Source organism: Pantherophis guttatus, chromosome 2, assembly GCF_059756535.1.
Source record: "Pantherophis guttatus breed Tessera chromosome 2, ASM5975653v1, whole genome shotgun sequence".
Lineage (NCBI taxonomy): Eukaryota > Metazoa > Chordata > Lepidosauria > Squamata > Colubridae > Pantherophis > Pantherophis guttatus.
In genome coordinates, this window is record NC_142064.1 from 228045054 (window position 1) to 228067198 (window position 22145).

General features: G+C 38.6%; 1 protein-coding gene across 5 annotated transcripts; it reads right to left on the minus strand.

The window, feature by feature from the left end:
- Window positions 1–1061: 1061 nt before the first annotated feature.
- On the minus strand, window positions 1062–21000 carry RBSN (rabenosyn, RAB effector). 5 transcript variants are annotated; one of them, XM_034431581.3, is made up of 12 exons: window positions 20202–21000; window positions 16469–16686; window positions 14024–14164; window positions 12725–12825; window positions 11483–11528; window positions 11234–11395; window positions 10067–10308; window positions 9059–9129; window positions 7464–7550; window positions 7098–7200; window positions 3806–3910; window positions 1062–2519 (listed from the first exon to the last, which is right to left on the minus strand). In XM_034431581.3, the coding sequence occupies exons 2-12, from the start codon at window positions 16626–16628 to the stop codon at window positions 1389–1391; spliced, it is 2349 nt and encodes a 782-aa protein (XP_034287472.2). In that variant the 5' UTR covers window positions 16629–16686; window positions 20202–21000; the 3' UTR covers window positions 1062–1388. The 5 variants fall into 5 exon arrangements, with proteins under 5 accessions (XP_034287472.2, XP_034287468.2, XP_034287471.2 ...); XM_034431577.3 differs by having other exon boundaries at window positions 16469–16763; window positions 20720–20959; XM_034431580.3 differs by having other exon boundaries at window positions 20720–20936.
- Window positions 21001–22145: the final 1145 nt, after the last annotated feature.

Here is a 22145-nt window from a genome sequence, read left to right on the forward strand (position 1 = left end):
GTTTATGTCACCATAAGCTTATTTTATAAAATAATAAAATGCAACTTAATAAAATTCATTCCGTACAACTGAAACCAGACATTATTTAACACTTCTAAACATTTCTGTTCGTAGCTGGCAGATCAATAAAAGAAAAATAGATTTACAAATGAATAGCTCAACCCTAAGAATTTCATAGCCTCCATTTAACATAACTGGATTCGTACAAATCCTCCACACAACAAATGGAGGTGGTATATCAACACTGACACTTTTTGTGAAATGAGTTCATGTTGGTCTCTCTTATACCCTGGGCACTTTTTTCCCCTTCAATTCTAGACTCAACATTTCCTTAAATCCTAGAGAGAAATCAAATTAGAAAGAAAAATGGATTTCTAGTTTTTAATTTGTAAGTGGACACCCAGGATGGCTCCCCTCAAAGCATAGTTCTGGATGCAAATTTTCTAAATTTTTGCAAGCAGAAAACAGTTTTCCTATTATGACGTTTCTACAAGCCTGGAAATTATGTAGTTTTGAGAGACTGTCAAAATTTCAACATTCTTAAAAAGTACAGTCTAGAATTGGCTGAAAAAAGCTATTCAAATAGTTTGATCGACTGAAGAACAGGTAAAAGAAAAAAAATACATGATGTCTAGTTAGGTTTTATGCATTTGTTTTCTAAAACATATACATATATATATATATATACATACACATATGTTTTTAGAAATATATTTGTTGTTTTACCAATGAATGACTTTATTCTATTAAATAGTAAGTTATTGTCTCTCTTCTGCTTCCCCAAAATATAAAGTTGGTAGGAAAACTGAGAATTGGCAAGACAGTATTAATTTCTTGTAAGCTGGGCTGTGCAAGATTCATAAACGATTCTGAAGAAATGCTTTGGACTCCTGTGAGCACGTTTCTTTGAAAGCAGTAAAAGCTTTTCCAGATTGCTGCACAAGTTGCTTCTGCCTTAGGAAGCAAAGAGGTGATTTCAAGCAATTCTTTTCTCTTTTTTTTTTTTTTTTTTTGAAGCACATAGAATCCTACTTGGTGACAGAAAATAAATTCAGACGGTCTTGAGGACTGCAAACAATTTCCTGCATTTTAAAATGCCCAATTTCCCCCCTTGAATTTTACATCACAGATAAAGCAGGTACTGAGAAATACAATTATGTTTCTAAATTTGGGTTGGGATACAAAGACGGACTTTTCAATATTTGAAGAACAGTTTCGAGTAATTATAACATTTTAAATAGAGTTGACTTTTACAGATCTGAATAGTGGAAAGCCCTATACCAAAGTGCCTAAGCTTGATTCAGCACCCAAGCGCCATTTGCAATGTATTTCTCATTTTACCTTAATCTTCCCTCCCTTTGGGAACTGCAAAAGTATGTGGACATAGTTCAGCAGCTCGATTTTTTCTTCTGTTTTGCAAGCGTGCTTTTAAGTTCTTTCAAATTCTCAGTCAATACTTCTATCTCATCCAGTCGTCCACTTTGTTTGGCATCAAAAATATATGCTTTGATATTATCAATCTGTTGGAGAAGTAATTCCTCCTCTATGATATCTTCCCCTGAAAGTTCATTATCACTTTCAACTTCAAAAGGATTCAAAGAGGAAGACACGGATTCTTCAAACGGATTCCCAGGTTCCTGATTACCCACAGGATTTGCCACAGAATCTTCAAATGGGTTTGGAGCACTGAGATCTACTCCGTTTGCCTGCTGAGAATCCTCCTGCTCCTGCTCCTCTTCATCAAATGGATTATACTCTCTTTTGTAACTGAGCAGGGCATTGGTAGGCAAGGAAGCTATTGCAGAGTTTTCGGCAACAGGACTATCAGGGTCGGTCTTTGGAGGGCTAATCAGTAAAGGATCTTCAAAGGGATTTATGGAGGCCTTTTCATGCTCTGAGGCTTTTACAGGTTGGCAGACCAAAACCAGATTCTTGCTATCTGGCAATCCCACACCATCACTGGGGAAAGCAGCCTTGGAGCCAGCGTAATCTTTGTCCTGAAGCATATCTAGATCCAAAGCCTCTGCTATTTGGTTTATGCTTTCCCTCTCCATCTCGAGTTTATCGTGCTTCACTTCTCTGAAATCCAGAGAACGGGTCCGTGAATGTTGAGACATCTTTTTTTTATGATCCCTTTTCCATTCTTTTTCACAAAGGATCTGCAATTGTTCTCTCTGCATCTCCTCCATCTCCGCTTGCTTTTTAGAGAGCTCAATGGCTTTGACCGTCTGCTGTTGGTCGTACTCGTCCTGAAGCTGTCGCAGGTTCTCCTGCAGCATCTGGACTTCGTCCAGACGATTGGCTTCCTTTGCCTGCTTAATAAAGGAGGTGATATTATCGATCTGTTGAAGAAGTGGGTCTGCCAGTTCCTGGTTCCGAGATATGCTAGCAGTGGGTAGCCATCCTTCCGTTTTCTTCACCCTTTTTGTTCGATGGACCTCACCATTGGACGCTGCTAAGGATCTGGAAGTGTAGTCTGCCAGCTTCTCTTCTTGTCGTCTCTGGGATTCATATTTCACCTAGCCAAATAGAAAGGAAAACTTTAAAAGGAGTTCACACTTCAGCAACTTCCTTAGTTTTTAACATAGATAAGGTAAAGGTTCCCCTCACACATATGTGTTAGTCGTTCCCAACTCTAGGGGACGGTGATCATCTCCATTTCAAAGCTGAAGAGCCAGCGCTGTCCGAAGACGTCTCTGTGGTCATGTGGCCGGCATGACTAAATGCTGAAGGCGCATGGAACACTGTTACCTTCCCACCAAAAGTGGTCCCTCCTCTTTTTCTATTTGCATTTTTTCCGTAGTTTTGAACTGCTATGTTGGCAGAAGCTGGGATAAGTAACGGGAGCTCACCCCGTTATGCGGCACTAGGGATTTGAACTGCCGACCTTTCAATCGACAAGCTTAGCGTCTTAACCACTGAGCCACCATGTCCTTTTTTTAGCATAGATATGTGAGCCTAGAAAGGCAACTATATTGGTGGAAAGGAGTCTTCTTTTTTTCTGGTTTTTTTTTCTCCATCTCAAAAAATAGAATCTTTACAATGGATTATGTAGGATTATTATTAGTTTTAATTGTTCCTGAACTGTTCATGTCCACAATGATCTACATCATATTTAACAGAAATAATTTCCTGTTAAATACGTTTAGAATTTTTACAGAGGAAGTTAAGCAGAATCGGCAAGTAGAAGTTTCACTTCTACATATGGGGCTCTAGCAAGTTTTATTCTTTTATTCTTTTATTCTCTCCTGGAATGATTGCAACTCTTTCTATCCTCCTGCTACTTTGATAGATCTCAAAGAACTGTGTTCTGCCATTAACTCAGAGATTAGAGCAGAAGTCACCTATCCAATCACTTTTAATATGTATTACATTTTTAAATTTAATGTATCACATGCGATTGTTATTTCAATAAGATAAAATATATTTATGTTTCTGAACTAGTAGTAAAATAAAGCAACATAAAGGTAGTGAAAAAGGTACAACAAAACAAAAATTTGAGAGCAGAGCAGATTTTTCTCCTGGCTAAAATATTTTTGAAAACTTATGAAAATTTCTAAGAGGCGTCATTCCTGCCCCACCCAAAAAAACCGCAAAAAAATAAATGAATCAAACAAGAAATAGGGAAAAAAACCATTCTTATTTAAGCTGGTTCTAAATGTATTGTAGACTTATGTCACACTATTTGGCAATTATTTTAGCCAACAAATTCAAAAGTAAAGTATTTCAGAAAGGAAATACTTTAATCAGTGAACAAACAAACAGAAACTCATTGTTAGAAATGTATAGTGATTAAAATACTTGCCAGTCTCTCCATTTGCAGTTTTCTCTCCAACTCTTGTTTCTTTTTCTCTTTCAGTTCTTCATACTGGTCTTTGGTCGGTAATGACATTAGGCCAAGCAATTTTTCCTGAGGATATTTTTTTTTCAAAATATCACTTTAAAGGGTATAGGATACTAAGATTTCGATCTTGAAAACCACAAAATATGTGTCTATACATATATACATACAATTATACGTTAAGTGATTAAAATATAAAAAATGCCCATTCATCCAAATTACGTGTCAAAGAATAAAGTTAAAATGTGATCAACTATACATAGTATCAAATAACAATATTCAAAATAAGAGATTAGTAACTGAAGTATCTTCCAAATGAAATTTGTTTCCTGATTAGTTGAGGAATATATCTCTGATTTTCTTGAAAGCGTCTTACAATTGCCTGCTTCTGGGATGTTTTTTTCAATTAGCTTTTTTAAAAAAATATAACTAAAGTGCAAGGATAATAGAAAACCAAACAGGTAATAAAGGAATTGAACAGTTTTACACATACCTAAATAAAATGATCAAATATACTAAAAAAAACAGAATGACTTGATGAGATTGAATCTAATCTGAATCAGATGGACTATGCTAGGAGGGAAGGGAAGGGAAGGGAAGGGCATATAATACAAGATGGCAAGATATATGGCTTGTACGTGTGTGTGGTCACTGATAACAAAGTGAGTATGACCTACAGCAGAAGGAAGTATAGGTAGTCCTCAATTTACAGTCATTTGTTTAGTGATCATTCAAAGTAGTCAAAGCGGTCAAAAAAGTGGCATGTGACCAGTTTTCACACTTACAACCACTACAGCAGAGGTCTTCAAACTTGGCAGCTTTAAGACGTATGGACTTCAACTCCCAGAATTCTCCAGACAGCATAGTTGAAGTCCACACGTCTTAAAGCTGCCAAGTTTGAAGACCTCTGCACTGCAGCATCCCCAGTCACACTATCTAAATTCGGCTGCTTGGTAACTGGATTATATTTATGACAGTTGCTTTGTTCCTGAGGTCACATGATCACCAGTTGGAACCTTTCCAGATGACTTCTGATAAGCAAAGTCAATGGGGGAATCTAGATTTGCATAACAACCACATAATTCTCTTAATTCTCTTATCCGTTCCAGTCGGGTTTCAGGCCTGGACACAGCACGGAAACGGCATTGGTCGCGTTGGTTGATGATCTCTGGAGGGCTCGGGACAGGGGTTGTTCCTCTGTTCTGGTCCTGTTAGACCTCTCAGCAGCTTTTGATACCATCGACCATGGTATCATGCTGCACCGGTTGGAAGAGTTGGGGATGGGGGACACCGTATTACGGTGGTTCTCCTCCTTTCTCTCCGACCGGTCGCAGTTCGTGTTGGCAGGGGGGCAGAGGTCGACCTCAAGGCCTCTTATATGTGGAGTGCCTCAGGGGTCGGTCCTCTCGCCCCTCCTGTTCAACATTTATGTGAAGCCACTGGGCGAGATCATCCGTGGCTTTGGGGTGAGATACCACCAGTACGCTGATGACACCCAGCTGTACATCTCCACCCCAGGCCACCCCAACGATGCCCTTGAAGTGATGTCCCAGTGCCTGGAGGCTGTGCGGATCTGGATGGGGAGGAACAGGCTCAGGCTCAACCCTTCCAAGACTGAGTGGCTGTGGCTCCCGGCATCCCGATATAGTCAGTTGACTCCATCACTGACTATTGGGGGCGAGTCGTTGGCCCCCACAGAGAGGGCTTGCAATCTGGGAGTCCTCCTGGATAGGCAGCTGTCCTTGGAGGAACATCTGACGGCTGTAACCAGGGGGACCTTTTGTCAGGTTCGCCTGATCCGCCAGTTGCGGCCCTTTCTTGATCGGGATTCCCTGTGCACAGTCACTCATGCCCTCGTCACCTCTCGCCTTGACTACTGCAACGCTCTCTACATGGGGCTCCCCTTGAGGAGCACCCGGAGGCTCCAACTGGTCCAGAATTCAGCAGCGCGGGTAGTGACGGGAGCAGCCTGGTGCTCCCATGTAACACCGCTCCTGCGCGAGCTGCACTGGCTCCCAGTGGTCTTCCGGGTGCGCTTCAAGGTGTTGGTTATCACCTTTAAAGCGCTCCATGGCATAGGGCCTAGCTATCTTCGAGACCGCCTGCTGCCACCGACGATCTCCCATCGACCCGTGTGCTCCCACAGAGAGGGCCTCCTCGGGGTGCCATCAGCCAAACAGTGCAGGCTGGTGACCCCCAGGGGGAGGGCCTTCTCTGTGGGGGCACCTACCCTCTGGAATCAATTGCCTCCAGAGATAAGGAGAATCCAAGACCTCAGTGCCTTCCGCCGTGCCCTTAAACCTTCCTTTTCCAGCAAGCTGGGCTGGCCTAATTTTTTAAGTGTTTTTAAGTGTTTTGTTTATTGTTTTTAATTAATGGGGCCAAATTTATATATGTATATTTTAACTGTATTTTAATATTTGTACTTGATGTTTTTACTTGGCTGTTCACCGCCCTGAGTCCTCAGGGAGAAGGGCGGTATACAAATTCAAAATAAAAAAAAAAAAAAAAATAAAAATAAAAAACAACTGTGAAAAAAAGGTCAAGAAATGGGTCAACAACTCACTTAACAACAGTTATACTTACCAACTGAAATTTTGGGATCAATTGCGGTTGTAAGGTAAGAACTATCTATATGATAACAAACAGGCGGGATGTCCTCCAGATATTTCTTATAGAAGCTATAGAGGCTTTTAAGACCAGATAGATACATTTTGAGAACAGTTTAATTGGCATTCTTGCACATTGCAGAAGGTTGGACTTTTAGTCCTTTCCAACATCACAATGATCTAACTCTATGAAAAGTTAGCACCTTAGAATTATTAAAATGCAATTTCAAATAAGGGGGGAAGGAGGTAAAAGAAAGTCAAAACCTAAGAATAAGCAAAAATTATTTTCTTAGGCTTAGGTTATTTGATTAATAGCAAGGAATTGTCCCATGAAATCCTGCAATAGCTTGCTAAATTAGAATCCAATTACAGCGCTAAGAAAACATTCCCATCACTATGACAGAGTGCAAAAAAATTAATTAGCCTTCTAAATACCAATAGAGCCACTGACATAGCTTACATCTAATTAGGTAGGAAGTATTTAAAAACAGAAGCACTAATTTATTTTCATTATGTAAATTGTTTAAAACAAAATGACAAGTTTTATAACATCCTGAGAAACATTTAAAGTATCAGTATGTAATCTGATATTGTCTTAGAGGAACTAATATATCTAAAAGCAGCTCATCCTTTCTACATATCCCTACCTGAACAAAAAGTGTGGCTGAATATCTAATCATCCTCTGAAGCTGTAAAGTTCTGGGGTGAGGTTGTGGATCTTCATTCAGCCCTAAAGTTAGAATCTTCTTGCTGAAACAAACAAAGAAAAAGAGTGAATTAGAAATACATAACAATCAGCTAAGAGAAATAAACACTAGGCAGATAGAATTTTAAGTATTGCCAAGTATTGGTAAAAACCATGTAATTGGCAACATGCATTTATTTTGACAGTAAAATATAGCTCACTAAATTATGCTTTCTTTTAAAAATGTTCATCTTCATTGCAAATAAAAATATAAAGCCAAGCAAAAAATAATCCAGTAACAATTTCCATCTTCATATTTTGTACTTACCTTAAAGCATCTATTAATTCATACATTCTCTGCACTTCTATTCTAAGATTGCTAGCACGTTCAAGATTGTATGTTGTCTCTCCAGCACTGGAAGAAAACATGCATATTTTAATAACTCCAAATTGTCATCCATAAAGAGTCAGCAGTTATTTTGTAGTAGAGAACCGTCTAAACACATCTAAAACATTATTTTTGCTCATTGTGAATGCAATAGCAATAGCACTTAGCACTTACTTATATACCGCTTTACAGTGCTTTACAGCCCTCCCTAAGCCGTTTACAGAGTCAGCATATCGCCCCCAACCATCTGGGTCCTCATTTTACCGACCTCAGAAGGATGGAAGGCTGCATCAACTTTGAGCCTGGTGAGATTTGAACTGCCAAATTGCAGTCAGCTGGCAGTCAGCAGAAGTAGCCTGCAGTACTGCACTCTAACCACTGCGCCACCATGGCTCATTTATTATGGTTATGAAAGAAAGGGAAAAAATTTTGAATACCAAATATAGATTTTGGTGCATTTTTGTCATCAGTTTCTCTTAAAATTATTTAGTTCATTAAAATGAGTTCTACATGGTTAAACACCATTTTAGAGTGGGAAGCAGCTTGATTCAAAATTAGCATCACTAAGTTCAGCATGATTTGAAAGAGTAAACATGCATTTATAAGGACACAAATGCAAACATATACAAAAACCAGCCTTGGTAGCCAAGTATTTATATATACTTGCCACTTACTACAGACACCAGCTGACCATTGGGGTTCTGACCTTGGTTTTGTCCTAGAGTTTTTGGTATTTTTCCCTTTAAACTTTTGAAATTTCATTTCTTACCATATTCATATGTATACCTATAAACAGACATCATTAACAATTTATACTCTTCTACTGCAATCTAGTTAGATTTGAAAAATTGAATTTGGATTAACCAAGTATCTATTTTAAATAATAATAATAAATATCTTTTCAAGAAATTTAATTCCAAAAAATTCAGACGAATGATTAGGTTTTCAAGTTATTTTATTACTTCAAAAGCTAAAGCATTTATATGTGTGAAAATAATCCTACACAAACATATCTGAAAGCAAGTTCCAACTCAAAGTCTATTACTTAATGTATGGATTCAATTTACAAATTGAAATCTTCATTTAAAAGCACCAGCAATTTTACAAAGTTTGTTCAAATTCTATAACCTATGCTCATAAGGTTGGCCATATAAGCCTTTTAAATAAAGTTCAGAAAATATAATTGTGTAAATATCACCCAGTACTGCTAACAATACAAAAAATATATAAGGAGATTTTTGGACATAGTGTGAAAATTGGTTCTAAGTCTCAGTTAATAATAATACAAATATAACACACAGCTGTCCCAAAGAAAACAATAAATAATAACTTTGGTGCATTGTGCTTTTACAAAAGTGAAGTTTCCAATGTATTTAATTAGATATATTCCCAATAACTAATTAGATACTGTATTAGTTATTAATATCTAATTAATATTTGCCTTTTCTGATTTCTTTTAAATAACACAATCATCTAATAACTTCTAAATAATAAAAGAGTGAATTATAAAAAAAAAAAAACCTAAAGAGGCTTACTTTAATGATTCTGCCATCTTTATGTATTCTGGAGCCTTCTGGTCAACTTTTTCCATGTAAAATCGGAGTTTCTTGTTTAATATAAGAAATCAACAAATTAAGTTACAACAATAATTCAAATATAAATGTGTTATATGCATCCTATTTTTCCTTTCCTTTATGTGAGTTTAAGGACCTCAGTTACAAAAATTGGTGGTTAGAATAGGAATGAATCCATTTCACATATTATTGTATGCTTGTATTATATGTATAGGTCCAAGTTTTGAAAACAATATGAATCTGTTGGGGTTTTTTTGTGAGCAATGCACAGTATTCAAGTGATATTTCACTATTTACAAAAAACTTTGCCTATGGAATATCAGCTGGCCATTTCTGCATTGCTCCCATATCTATAATATGATTTCTGAACTGTAATGACCAGGACTATATTCTAACAGTGGCAGCATATTGCTAAATAAGTTACACAGGAACCAAACTAAAGCTCTACACACCTATTCTACAGTGCTTATAAGAATTTTTTTTTCACATAAATTGTCACTCAAACAAATCCAAGCTGGGGAAAAGCAACTCCTTTTTGAAAAGCTTCTAAATTCCTGAAAACAGTGGGACCAATCTGTTTAAAATTTGGCAGGAAAAATATCCCCTGAAGTGGAATAGTAGCTACAAATTTCATCCATTTTTGTCAAACGCAAAAGACTATAAATTGTTGATTTCTTATAATAGTTAAGAGTAACACAATTTCAGTCATAATAGAAATTGTCGTAACTTCAGATTTTCCAAAGTGAGATTCTGATTTTGATAGAATGAATTGGGAAGCTTCCAAGGTTATCTCAGCCAAACTGTTATTTTCTAATCACCAAAGCTAAACCAAATTTTATCATCAATGAACAAACTGACTGTTTTCTTTTTAATATAAACAGTTCCTAGTCTCTTAGATTTACTCCCATAAAAATTATTATATAATTTATAATTGTTATCTCATTTAAGTCTTGATCTTAGTTATTTTACCTCATATAGTTTCACAATATCTGGTATATATTCTTTTTCATCAATCTGTTGTTCCCTTTTGAGCAGTGTATCTTTACAGTGTCTACAGCAACGGATTCGATCATCATCCTTTTCATCCAAAACAGAACTGACACTGCTTATACTGCTGATGCTACCTCGTCGAGAGCCCTGGATGCTATTGGGTGAGCAGCTGGGACTAGTATGAGAGGCCAAGACGTCCTTGCTAGCAGTAGTAAGCTTGCCTGAAAGGAGACCAACAAAATATAACTGACACGATGTAATTATCTTGATGACAGAACATTTATCTTGAACACAGCTTCAAATACTCAGTTCTGCTTACCTCAATTTACACGTAAAAACAGGAGCTGCAATGAAACTCTAAAAGGTGGCTGCTACAAAGATATCAATCAAAATGCTTTTTCCTGTACAACTGTAAAATATTACATTCAAAGTAAATGTGAACATTTACATAACATCACATCTCATGAAATCTAGCTACTAAACAGGCAACTGACATTACTCACACTGTAGTAATGGAATATTTCAATTCTGAGGTGAAGAAACTTTTTAGTCATTAGATGAGACTTCTAAAAGCCATAGAAAGGAGACGAGTGGGGGTTTTTCACCTTTTTCTACATACTTTTTGGAAATAAGTTTTTAAAAGATAAAACAGCTTTGAATAGCTATTGACAACATGGGGAAAAAAATCTAAACCGACACCTAAAACTAGCATTTTCATATCCAAAATTTAAAGAGACAATCATGAGAGACTCTGGGAGAATAAAATGCAATTTATGAGTTGCCAACTGCTCTTTTTTTGGGGGGGGGGGGAACTCTCAACCTTCTCCCCACTCAAAAATAAACCCTTTGAAAATCCAGTGTACACATGCACACACTTGAGGACAACACTTGGCTGTTGTCTATGCTGCTACAAAAACAAGATGACTTTAAAAATATGTCTGCCAATCCTTCTAAAATTTCCTCTACTGCTCTAAGTGGGTATCCCATCAGGGCAGAAGACAATTACTCATTTTTGTGAGAGACATAAATGCGCAGCAATATTTTTTTTTCTTAGTTCATACTATAATAATAATGCTTGAGCGATACTAAGCCAAAATAAGATTAACATTGAAGATTAAGAATGAATGCACTTCTAACTCTACTCACTTGCAAAGGGGAGACTGACCAGTTCCATGCACTTCTTGCACATGATAGACCCACAGAGGCGGCAGTGATGGCGCCTGTTCCGTATGCTGAATTTGTTACCACAGTCTGGACAAAAGGGTACATCTTGATCATTAACCCAAGGCACGACAGATTTCTCTATTGCTGCAATAAGGCATGATAACCTATTAGACATCATTAATGAAATCCTAGTTGAGAATATTAGCAAAGGCGTTTCTTCTTTGCGCTTACCTCTTATCTTTGCAGAATCTGTAATTGTTCTGTCAAAGGAAGTAAGCTGACCAAAAGAAAATGACCAAAAATTAGATATACATACAAATTTTACTGTACAGTTTGTCACTTTACTTCAAGTAAATCTGTTTTTAACCATTTTTTCTTAAAAATCAAATGTCTTCCCTGAGTATCTCTTTTATATCACCTTAGTAATAGACCAGCAGATTAATAGAGTCCAAACAGTGGGGGGGAAATAGAAAAAAAAAATTTAAAAATTCTGAGAAATCTTTTTGTTTTAAAGATCAAAGTTTGAATAGGGAAAAATAGTGGAAAACGAATTAAAAAATGAAAATTGAGAAGATATTTGAATTTTTCTACCGTGTTTCTCCAAAAATAAGACATCCCCTGATAATAAGCCCAATCGGCTTTTGAGCAAATGAGCTAAAATAATCCCCCCCCAAAAAATAAGCCCTCCCCAAAAATATTTAACCGCATGCGCAGTCGGTCCCCGCCATTTCCTCGGTTAGGGTTAGGGAGACAGGGCTGGAAATCAGGTAAGATGGCAAGAGGAGCCCCATCTTGCTCCAGGCACCCCAAAATAAGAAGACCTCCCCAAAAATAAGGCCAAGCGCTTATTTTGGGGTTCAAAAAATATAAGACAGAGTCCTATTTTTGGGAAAACATGGTAATTAAAAAGTAAAGTTTAACACTGCTAAAGAAAGAATATTATGTTCATTAATTCCAATTTCTTTTTAGCTCCTTATTGTATAGTGTTTAGACCAGAAAGAGAATACTAAATTTCTCACAGTTTAACTAATAGCAGTACTGCTATTAATAGGACACTTCAGAGATGTTAAAGTAGGACTATATGGCATTTTTTTCTGCCAGCTAATTTTATAACTATGCTTTTTAGACTGCTATATATCAATGGTGGGTGAGACTTAAGCAAACAGCAAGGATCAAAAGTATATTGTGCCTTAGAGGATGCTTAGTTAAAGTAAATTATAGACCACAGTTTTCTTTCCAGAATCTCTATATTTAACATCTCTTCAGCCACTCTTACTTTTTTTTTGTTAATAGCACCTCACCAAGGAATGCATTGAATTATAATTTAACAAATAAGATAATAATAAACATCACAAGAAATGTTACAGTAGCTAATGATTGAAAAAAGGACTTACATATGTTATTAAAATATTTTAAGTCAAAATTTAATAAAAAGTAAATAAAGTAAAACATTTAAAGCTACAAATTATTTACCTTTTCTAACCTGATTATTAATTTATTGACTTCCACAACATAGTGATCAATTCTGGCTGCTCTGTGTTTCTTAAAATCAGAAAGATGACTCCTTATAGCACCTAATATAAAATATCCGGTTAGGAAACTTGACAGAATAATTCAACCATAAATATTCAGCTAACGGGCAGTTGATCATGTTCTTATTTCTATCAAATTTGCTATTCAGTCTAAAATTCAGAATTAAAGAATGGCAGCTTGTTGACCATTTGCAATGCCATTTAGCCAAACAATGGATACAGTAACCAACCAATCATAGTAACCAACCAACCCAGACTGTGATTTAGAATATTAAGCATAAACACATTATTTCTTTACTGATCCAACTAATTAAACAGCCATAATCCTTCAAGAAAATGATACTGAGAAGTAGGTATTGAGGGGAGCAAAGAAACCTTGGAAAGGATTTATCTTGCCCCACTGTGTATGCAGGGTAATTATAATTTTGGGTATTGCAGTAAAAGAACCACAGCCAAGTGTGCTTTGCCATATCATCTGGCATGCACAGTTAATATTCAACATGGTTTAATATGCTATATAAACATGCTCTAAGTATTAACTACTCTGTATTTTAGTCTTCATTAATAAAATGCTATTCTTATTTATAACATAATGGTATTTCAGAAGACATATTTCTATTATAAAATTTTCTTCTGGTGTTAATTATTGTTAGTGCTGAGCCCATTTTGCTCTTAGCATCAAATGAATACATGCATTTCAGTGGTGGGTTTCAAAAATTTTTACTACCGGTTCTGTGGGTGTGGCTTGGTGGGCATGGCATGGCTTGGTGGGCGTGGCAGGGGAAGGATACTGCAAAATCTCCATTCCCTCCCGATCAGCTGGGACTTGGGAGGCAGAGAATAGATGGGGGCGGGGCCAGTCAGAATTTTTACTACTGATTCTCCGACTACTCAAAATTTCCACTACCGGTTCTCCAGAACTGGTCAGAATCTGCTGAAACCCACCTCTGATACATTTGTACAAATTCATTATCTATTATAAACTATCTTCATAACACAATACGATACGTATCTTCTCAGAATTCACTGGTGCTCTCTCACAGATCAAGTTAGTGTAGTATATTTATATAGATTTATTACAATATAAAAATAAATTTACGAAGTTAAAAACATCCAGCTAACTGTAACTATTAAAATTTTCACAGCTTTATTATTTTTAGATTACACAGTTCAGTGTCTAGGGAGAGTGACATGCTATCTATTTATCCTTGTTTCAAATGAAGATTTCTTGACTGGTTACCTATTTCTTCGAGTTCCCACATATATGGATCCATTCCACCATAATTGTAGCCTTCGTATCGCTCCTGAGCTCCCCCATCATTTCGGTCATCATCTCGTCTCAACAGTTTATTTTTTGCTTTTTTTGCTTTTTGAACAAGACCTAACAAGAAAAAATGGTGGATGTCACAAATTCTGTTTATACATTTAAACGTAATAGTTAAGACTTGCTTCCTTACAGTTGCCACTGTGACAGTGTGGCGAGCCCGGGGTTCACCCGATTTGCAATTTTCAGAATTCCTCAGAATGGACTGGCCATTTTAAAACTCAATTTGTCCTTTTGGTTGGTTAGATGAGAAAATTTAAGTGCAAAATAGCATCTTTTTAAACCATGTTAGAAAAAACCAACCACCCAGGGCTGCATTTTCTAGACGTACAAGCTAAAGTGGCAAAACAGAGACCTTAAACCTTTGTTTAAAATTGACAGATTTTTCATTACCAGATATCATAGCATTTTTTCTGCTCTCCCACAGGAATGGGATATACATTATTCTAAAATTTGTAAAAAAATAAATAAAAATAAAATATGAATATGAAAAGAATTACAAAAATTCCCATAAAGCACAATCCTGCGGGAAAAAAATCTACTTGGTCCAACCTGTTGGGAATACAAATGTATCAATTAGCCAAGCAGCCCAATTATTGGCAGCCCAAAGGAATATTTTGTACCCGGTTATAGACTTAATTCAGGAAGCAATTTGTGCAATAGAACACTGGACAAAGCAGAAGGCAAGAGCACTTTAAAGGTAAAACAATGACGCATTTAACAGCCTTCAGAGAACTGGGAAACAACTTGTAACAGGTGAAGAAAATTAACAGCAACACAATCACATGGTCTTCGTATTTTACTGTGAATGGGTTTCTAACTGTATAGTTATTTAAAAGAGGATGGAGGGAAATGCCCAATAATTAGCATTGTAATATAAACATATTACAATTATTTTTATCTTTATGGCTACTACTATCCTTAAGCTCTTGTTACTAAGTTGTGCAGCCAGTGATCGAAATTGTGTGATGACTAAGGGCTGTTTACATCCACATTTGATCCCATCAGAGTATTCCCAAGAATGACTCTGAATGTCTGTAAATAATGAAACTCAATGCGTCAAAATCACCATGGAAATCAGCAAGACTTACTAGCTAGAGGTAGCTTGACTTAGTCAGCTACAGAGACAGAGATACACATGAACTTAGAAACATTAATATGTATTGTGAAACAATGTGTCATGTGGCTAAAATGTTATGTAGTAAACAGCACTAAACTGGTATTAACAATTATTAATGAATTTGTACTGGTTTCCCATGGTATCAGATAGCTAGATACAGTGTTTTTCTGAATTCTTCAGGCACCCTCGTTAAAGTATCTCTTCTGGTCTGATTAAAGCAACAAGACACTTGAAGACCAGCAGGCATGTCCAAGTTATTTAGATGGTAACTCAGGGGCCAGCATGAAGCTACCCTTCATTGATTAAACTAAAGGGAATTGCCTCATGTACTTAAGACATATCCAAACACCCATCCAATCACAAATCACTACTTCAGCCAGAGAACTCACAGCCAACTCTAAGTAACCCTCACTCCCACAATCAGCTAAAGTAACAGACTTCCAAAGATTTCAAGTCAATCTTTACTACTTTCAGGTTTTTAATGCATTGCATTATTTCTCTGCTTAATTGTGAGTGATCTTTTCTTCAAATACTCCACTCTTTCATTAAAAGTGTCTTATGTGTTTGTGACCAAGAATTCAAATTTTGTTTCCTTAGTCCAAAGCACTAATTTTACGTTTATAAAGGCTTTATTATGCCATTTTTTTAAAAAAAAGACTTTTGTGATTAGAGAAAATATTCTTTTTGCCAACCTTCCTCTTCAGATCATTGTTGAATGAGTAATATTGTAGAGCAGAATTGTGGATAATTACTTCACAGTCCAAACCTCTGCATTTGTCACATTGATTTTTGTTCATTTTCACCGAGGAAACATCAGACATTTTAAATATGCATTTGAATTTGCATAAAATTAGTATTATTTCACTTATAACGTGGACAGCTTCTATTCCACACAGGGATACATTGAAACATAATTTGACCAGATATTCTTAACTTTTGCAGATGGTACATATCTATTACTTTATAAATAACTAATATTAAAGATTCACAAGGGGTTTACAGTCGATATATGTATTTGTCTTCTTAGTATATTGGTCCTCTAAAACAGTTCATGGATTATATTCTTTATAGTAAAAGGGCATTTAAATCCACACTGAGAGGCTTCCTGAAATATCACATAGTTTTATCATCATAGCTCATCATCATATCACATAGTTTATCATAGTTGTACCAAAGGAAATAACATTCTGTTGTTTGTGTGTTAGATGTGTTACATACATAATAGGAACTAGAATGCTTACTCTTTAATTGTCCTTTAACATCTCTGTCTTCACTTGAATGTTCTTCATAATGAGACTGGAGCTGTTGAAAAGACTGCAGATCCTTCAGACACAGGGGGCATAGGAAGCCCTCTCTCACCTCCCCGGGATCATCAAATGGAGGTGTGTAGCTTGTTGCCATAATGGTCCAAGGCCCCTGAGGTTATTGCTTCTCTCCAAATCTCAGATGCTATGGAACACTATATGCCATGAGTAAAGAAGTGGACATACAGTGAGGAAATAGTTATTGTTCTTATCTTTTCTGCAAAGCATTCCCCTGAAACAAATGCAAAGAGTAGCTTTAAATGGGAGAAACTATTTGATTTGGTAAGTATATTTTCTCTAATATGTTAATAATGTTTTAATGGTTTAATTCAGAAGACCAAGGGATAGGCAATGTGGTTCTCATAATTGCCAAGATGCCCTAGATAACTCCTTTAAATACCTACCAGGTTTCCTAAATTTTTAATAAACATTAAGTAAATATGAGGCTGGAATGCTGCAAAACCACCTCTACAGTATTATTGTATATGTTCACAATGATGCCTTCTCTACAGATCTCACTAAGATTATAGAAGTATAGCATGGGGATATTTGATGTTTTGGTAAACAAACATTTTGTGGACTGTTGTAATAATAGAACAGCCTTAACAATGTTTTGACAAGCAAGTCTTAACAATCATGTTGTATCCGCCACATGCTTTCAAAATTCCAGTGTGTCCCAACCCCAGAAGATGCCATGTCTCTGAAATAGACTATATTTCTGTTCTGGAATATGTACATTAAATTTTTCATCGGTAAGGAAAAATATTTTTTTTAATATGTCTTTGCAAGCAATAGCAATAACACTTAGATTTATATACCGCTTCATAGTGCTTTTACAGCCCTCTCTAAGTGGTTTTACAGAGTCAGCATATTGCCCTCCAAACAATCTGGGCCCTCATTTTACCCACCTCAGAGGAGGGAAGGCTCAGCCAACCTTGAGATTTGAACTGCCGAACTGAAGCTAGCAGTCAGCTGAAGTAGCCTGCAATACTGCACTCTAACCAGTGTGCCACCTCGGCTCTCTAAATTTAAAAGCCACTCTAAATTTTGCAGCACATGACAGTCGTCCCCAAACTGGCATCATCCAGTAAGTTCCTCAAATCATTATCTATGCTATCTGATTTGATGAGTACAAAACTGAGATAGCTGATAAAGGGCAAGGCTAAATTCAAAGGAACGGAAAACAGTGTTTTCTTTAGATAAAAAAAAGAAGATTGGAATGAAAAAGAAGACAATTTTAAAAGCAAACTGTATAAATCAATCAAGCCACAGAGGAATGAGAAGCCACAGCCACTCTCACTGCTCTGCACTCTTAAGGCTCCTCCTATCTTGCACTTCACTAATGCAGCTAACCCAGTGGCCTTCGCTGCTGTGGCTGCTGACCCAGTTTGCCCAACGTGGCCCTTCCCAAGGTACCTGCTGACAGTTCAAGGCCTTTTTCCTGAAGTCGCACCTTGCAGTTTCCCCTTGAAGAAGGCCTCATGAAGCCAGCAGATGCCTCATGAAGGACCAGGCCAGGCATGTCTTCCCAGCAGCAGGAAAAAAAGATAGTGAAAGTCAGCTGATGTGGTGGAGCAAGACAACCAAGGCCTCAAAATACAGGGCAGCCAGGGCAGCTATAGCTCCTTGCCATACTGCTAGGCTGAGCTGGGCCAGCAGAACAAGACAGCAGGTTCTTTGAAGGGCAGGGCAGTGGGGGGAGCTATGGTTTCTCAATAACTGCTAGGCAGGGCTATAACAGCTGCAGCTTCACACCATACTCCTGGGCTGGGGTGGGCTGGGGCAGATGCTCAGGGGCTTCTTTCAGCTCTAGAGCCATGTCAAACCACAAAACCCCTGAACCAGAGTGCAGCAAGCAGTCCCCAAAGAAAGCAGTTCTTGGGCTCTTGCTGCCCCTTAGGCAAGGTGTAATGTAGTCAAAGGGGCAGAGATGGGAGGAGATTAGATTAGATTAGAGTAGAGTAGGGTAGGGTAGGGTAGGGTAGGGTAGGGTAGGGTAGGGTAGGGTAGGGTAGGGTAGAGTAGAGTAGAGTAGGAGTAGAGTAGAGTAGGTTGGAGGAAGTATAAGGGGAGGAAGTCCCTTACTTTGAATAACAGGCTCAGGACTAAGAGGTCCCAAGAAGGAAGAGCTTGGGTCAGGGTGGGTCCTTGGCTTATAATTGGTGGGATTTGGTTAACAACAGCAAAGAAGAGTGCCATCTCCAAATGATGTGGTCACGTGGCATGGTGCCTTATAATCACATTACTTAGTAAGAGTAACTCCTGTCCCAACTGCAGTTGTAACCCAAGGATTATTGGTGTCCAATTTGCCTAAAGGAAATAACAGTGATATTCAGAAAATTTTCCAAATCACCAATCATGTTAACTCATAATTCAAAGAAGTAAGAGTTAACTTTGTCACTAGAATAATATGCCACAAGGGGAAATTACAGAATAACAGACTTGGAAGGGACCTTGAAGGTCTTCTAGTCCAACCCCCTGCTCAAGCAGGAGACCATATATCATTTCAGACAAATGGCTGTCTAAATATCCAGTAATGGAGCACCCACAATTTGGAGGCAAGATGTTCTATGATTGATTGTTTTCACTGTCAAGAAATTTCTCTTTAGTTCTAGGTTGGTTCTCTCCTTGATTAGTTTCATCCATTACTTCATATCTTGCCTTCAGATGCTTTGGAGAATAGGTTGACACCCCATCTTCCCTGTGGCAGCCTCTCAAATATTGGAACACAGCAATGATGTCACTGCTAGTCCTTCTTTTCACTACACTAGACATACCCAATTCCTGCAACCATTCTTCATATTTTAGCCTCCAGCCCCCTAACCATCTTTGTTGCTATATAAGGAATATAAAGATAACATAAAGAAAAAAGTTACATTATCTGGATAAGCAAGGTCTGTAAGACAAAAAAACCTAAGTACATAAGGTAAAATAAAAAGGAGCCATGCTATTCTGTAATTTCCCCATCATTAGCTGTCTCCACTTCCTCTGAATATCACACATACCCATCCACAGTGACTGATGTACATTTAATGCAAAGCTCCACTCCACTCCACTCCTATTATCTGTCTTTTTTTTAAAAAAATTACATAAGGTGTGAGCAGCTTTTGGATTCAGATGTCCTTTGGCGAGGCATCCAGATTTCCCTCCAAATGTGCTCTGAATTCCAACAGTATAGTGCAGACAACTGGTAGATGATGGGGGAAACAAATAAAAACTGTAGACTAAAACAAAATTAGCATTCTTAAAAGTAGATTTTTTAAAAGGTTTCTAATAATCTAAAACAGAACACAAGAAAGTAAAACACAAAAGAAGTACAGTTAAAGCAACCTCATTCCGGCTCAAGGTTGACTCAGCCTTCCGTTCCATCCTTCCGAGGTCGATAAAACGAGGACCCCAGATTGTCGGGGCCAATATTGCTGACTCTGTAAACCGCTTAGAGAGGGCTTAGTAAAACACTGTGAAGCGGTCTATAAGTCTAATATATTCCACTCTTCTATGTTGGCATCTTATAGTCACACTCGCAATGGGTTTTCTACTAATCCACTGTCCAAATCTTGCCTCTTTTCCAAGTCCATAATTTGATTTTTATGAACCAAGAGAGAGTCGAGGCACCCAATTCTGAGATTCCTTTTGGGGCCAATTCCCAAAGTAGGATATGTTTGCCTACCGTCAAAAACTGCAAGGTAAGTTAAAATTTGACAGAAGCCATTTCGCACCAACACAAGGACGGAGACTGCTCTCCTTACTCATCCTTGCTTTCTGCCACACCAAGCTCCCAACCCAACCCAACCTGTCGGGCAAAGAGGTAGGAAGAACCGATACTCCTCTGCAATTTTAACATTTTAAAAAGGGCGGAGACGGCAGGACGAGCAGAAATGGCTCCTGGGATGGGAAGGGGCAGCCCGAGCATCGTATAGAGAGAGATGCCGAGAAGCAGGAGTCTGGGGCGGCTGCCAGCCCGCGGAATCCCGGAACCCACAAGCTGCCCAGACTTTGGGGGGGGGGAAGCGCCAATAATGTGGTCAATGGGGAACAAAGCCCCGAGCAATGCCAGGCTCAGGGCAGGGCGAGAAGGACCGCAAGGAAGGGCGGCGAAGAAAGGTCTCCCTCTCCGACTTAACCCCGCAGCAGACCCGTGCGCCCCTGCGGAGGGGAGAGAAAGGCGGGGGGACGCAACGCTCTCACCTCAGCCTCACCGAGGCGGCGGGGCCCCCCCCCGACGGCCGAAGGATCCAATCCCGCCCCGGTTGCCCAGGAAGCGACAGGGCCCCCCCCCCACCCCCCGCACTTTACAGGCGGCGGTCTGTCGATCGCGGAAAAGTCGATTGGAAAGCAGGGCAGGGCAGCTGGGCCTACGCGGAGGAAAGGGCTGGTGTGGGAGAAGAGCGCCGAACAGTCGATTGGGAAGGGCGGAGGGTGCGGCTCCCAGGGCCGCTCGCGCTCGCCTGGGATTGCTGGAGGAGGCTGGTGGGTGGGAAAGAGGCTCCTTTGGGGAGGGCGTCCTGTTAGATTTCGGGCTGCGAAACTCCGGGTCGCCACTGGAGGACGGAATTAAAAATTTTTCCATAGCCCAGATTGAGAAGCCGCATCGATTTCACTTGGATCAACTAATATTAGGCGAATCGAGGGTTTTCTATTGCGGGGGTCTCTCCAACCTTGGCAACTTTAAGCCTGGCGGACTTCAACTCCCAGAATTCTTTGCTGGCTAGGGGATTCTGGGGGTTGAAGTCCGCCAGGTTTACAGTTTGCCAAAATTGGAGACCCCTGTTCTATTGGGAAGCTGAACGTATATTACTGAAGGAGTCCGTGCGAAATCGTTCGGTAGCAGGAGCCGAGCTCCCTTTAACTCTTCTAGCCCAGCACCTGGGTTGACGTCGGAAAATTAAATAATAAAGTTAATAAATAATAAAATTAGCTAAATGATATAATTAAAGAGCTGGTTTTTCAGAGTGAGACCCGCCAGAAAATCCAGAGGTTATATAATGTTGACTGGAAAGGGGGAAGGGCGCAATATTCTTGGAAAAGTAGTTCCCCAAAAACATCCGGTTTTGCTGCAAAAAGCAAATTTGATTGTGGCAAATGAGAGTTGAGCTTGACTAGGGAGAAGCTGACTTTAGAAAAACTTGATAGGACCCAGTAACGTTTTGATGTCCTGGTCTACAGTTCTCATCATCTGAAACAAGCACAGCCAATGCAGGACAAGAAGGATTGGAGATCGTTTGGAAGGCTGTGATTCATAAAGCTGCAGGTGGAGAAAGGTGAAGATTTTTCACCATAGCCACACACTTATTACACAGAAGTAGTGGTGGCCATAGAACAGATGACTAGAGGAACACACAGACCCAGCTTGCACAACACTTGTAGTGATGTCTGTCTGGTGTTGATTTTACATACTGAGTGTGTAAGAAGAAATCAAACACACACACCCCTTATCCCAAATAAAATATTAACCATAAGGAAAAACCTTAGAAATATTAACCATAAGGAAAAGCCTCAGAAAAGCCAAAAGACCAAGACACTAATAAACTGCCTGAAACCCATTCCAATTTCTAGCAAGACACCTAAAGAAAACATGGTAACAAGAAGCTTAACTGCAGATGCTGGCACTTAA

Coding starts and splice junctions, on each gene's coding strand:
- RBSN (XM_034431581.3), bottom strand. CDS start 16,628: ATGGCAACAAGCTACACACCTCCATTTGATGATCCCGGGGAGGTGAGA. Junction 11,529..12,724: donor TAATAATCAGGTTAGAAAAG/GTAAATAATTTG, acceptor TCTTTTGGTCAG/CTTACTTCCTTTGACAGAAC. Junction 9,130..10,066: donor ATATTGTGAAACTATATGAG/GTAAAATAACTA, acceptor ATATTAAACAAG/AAACTCCGATTTTACATGGA.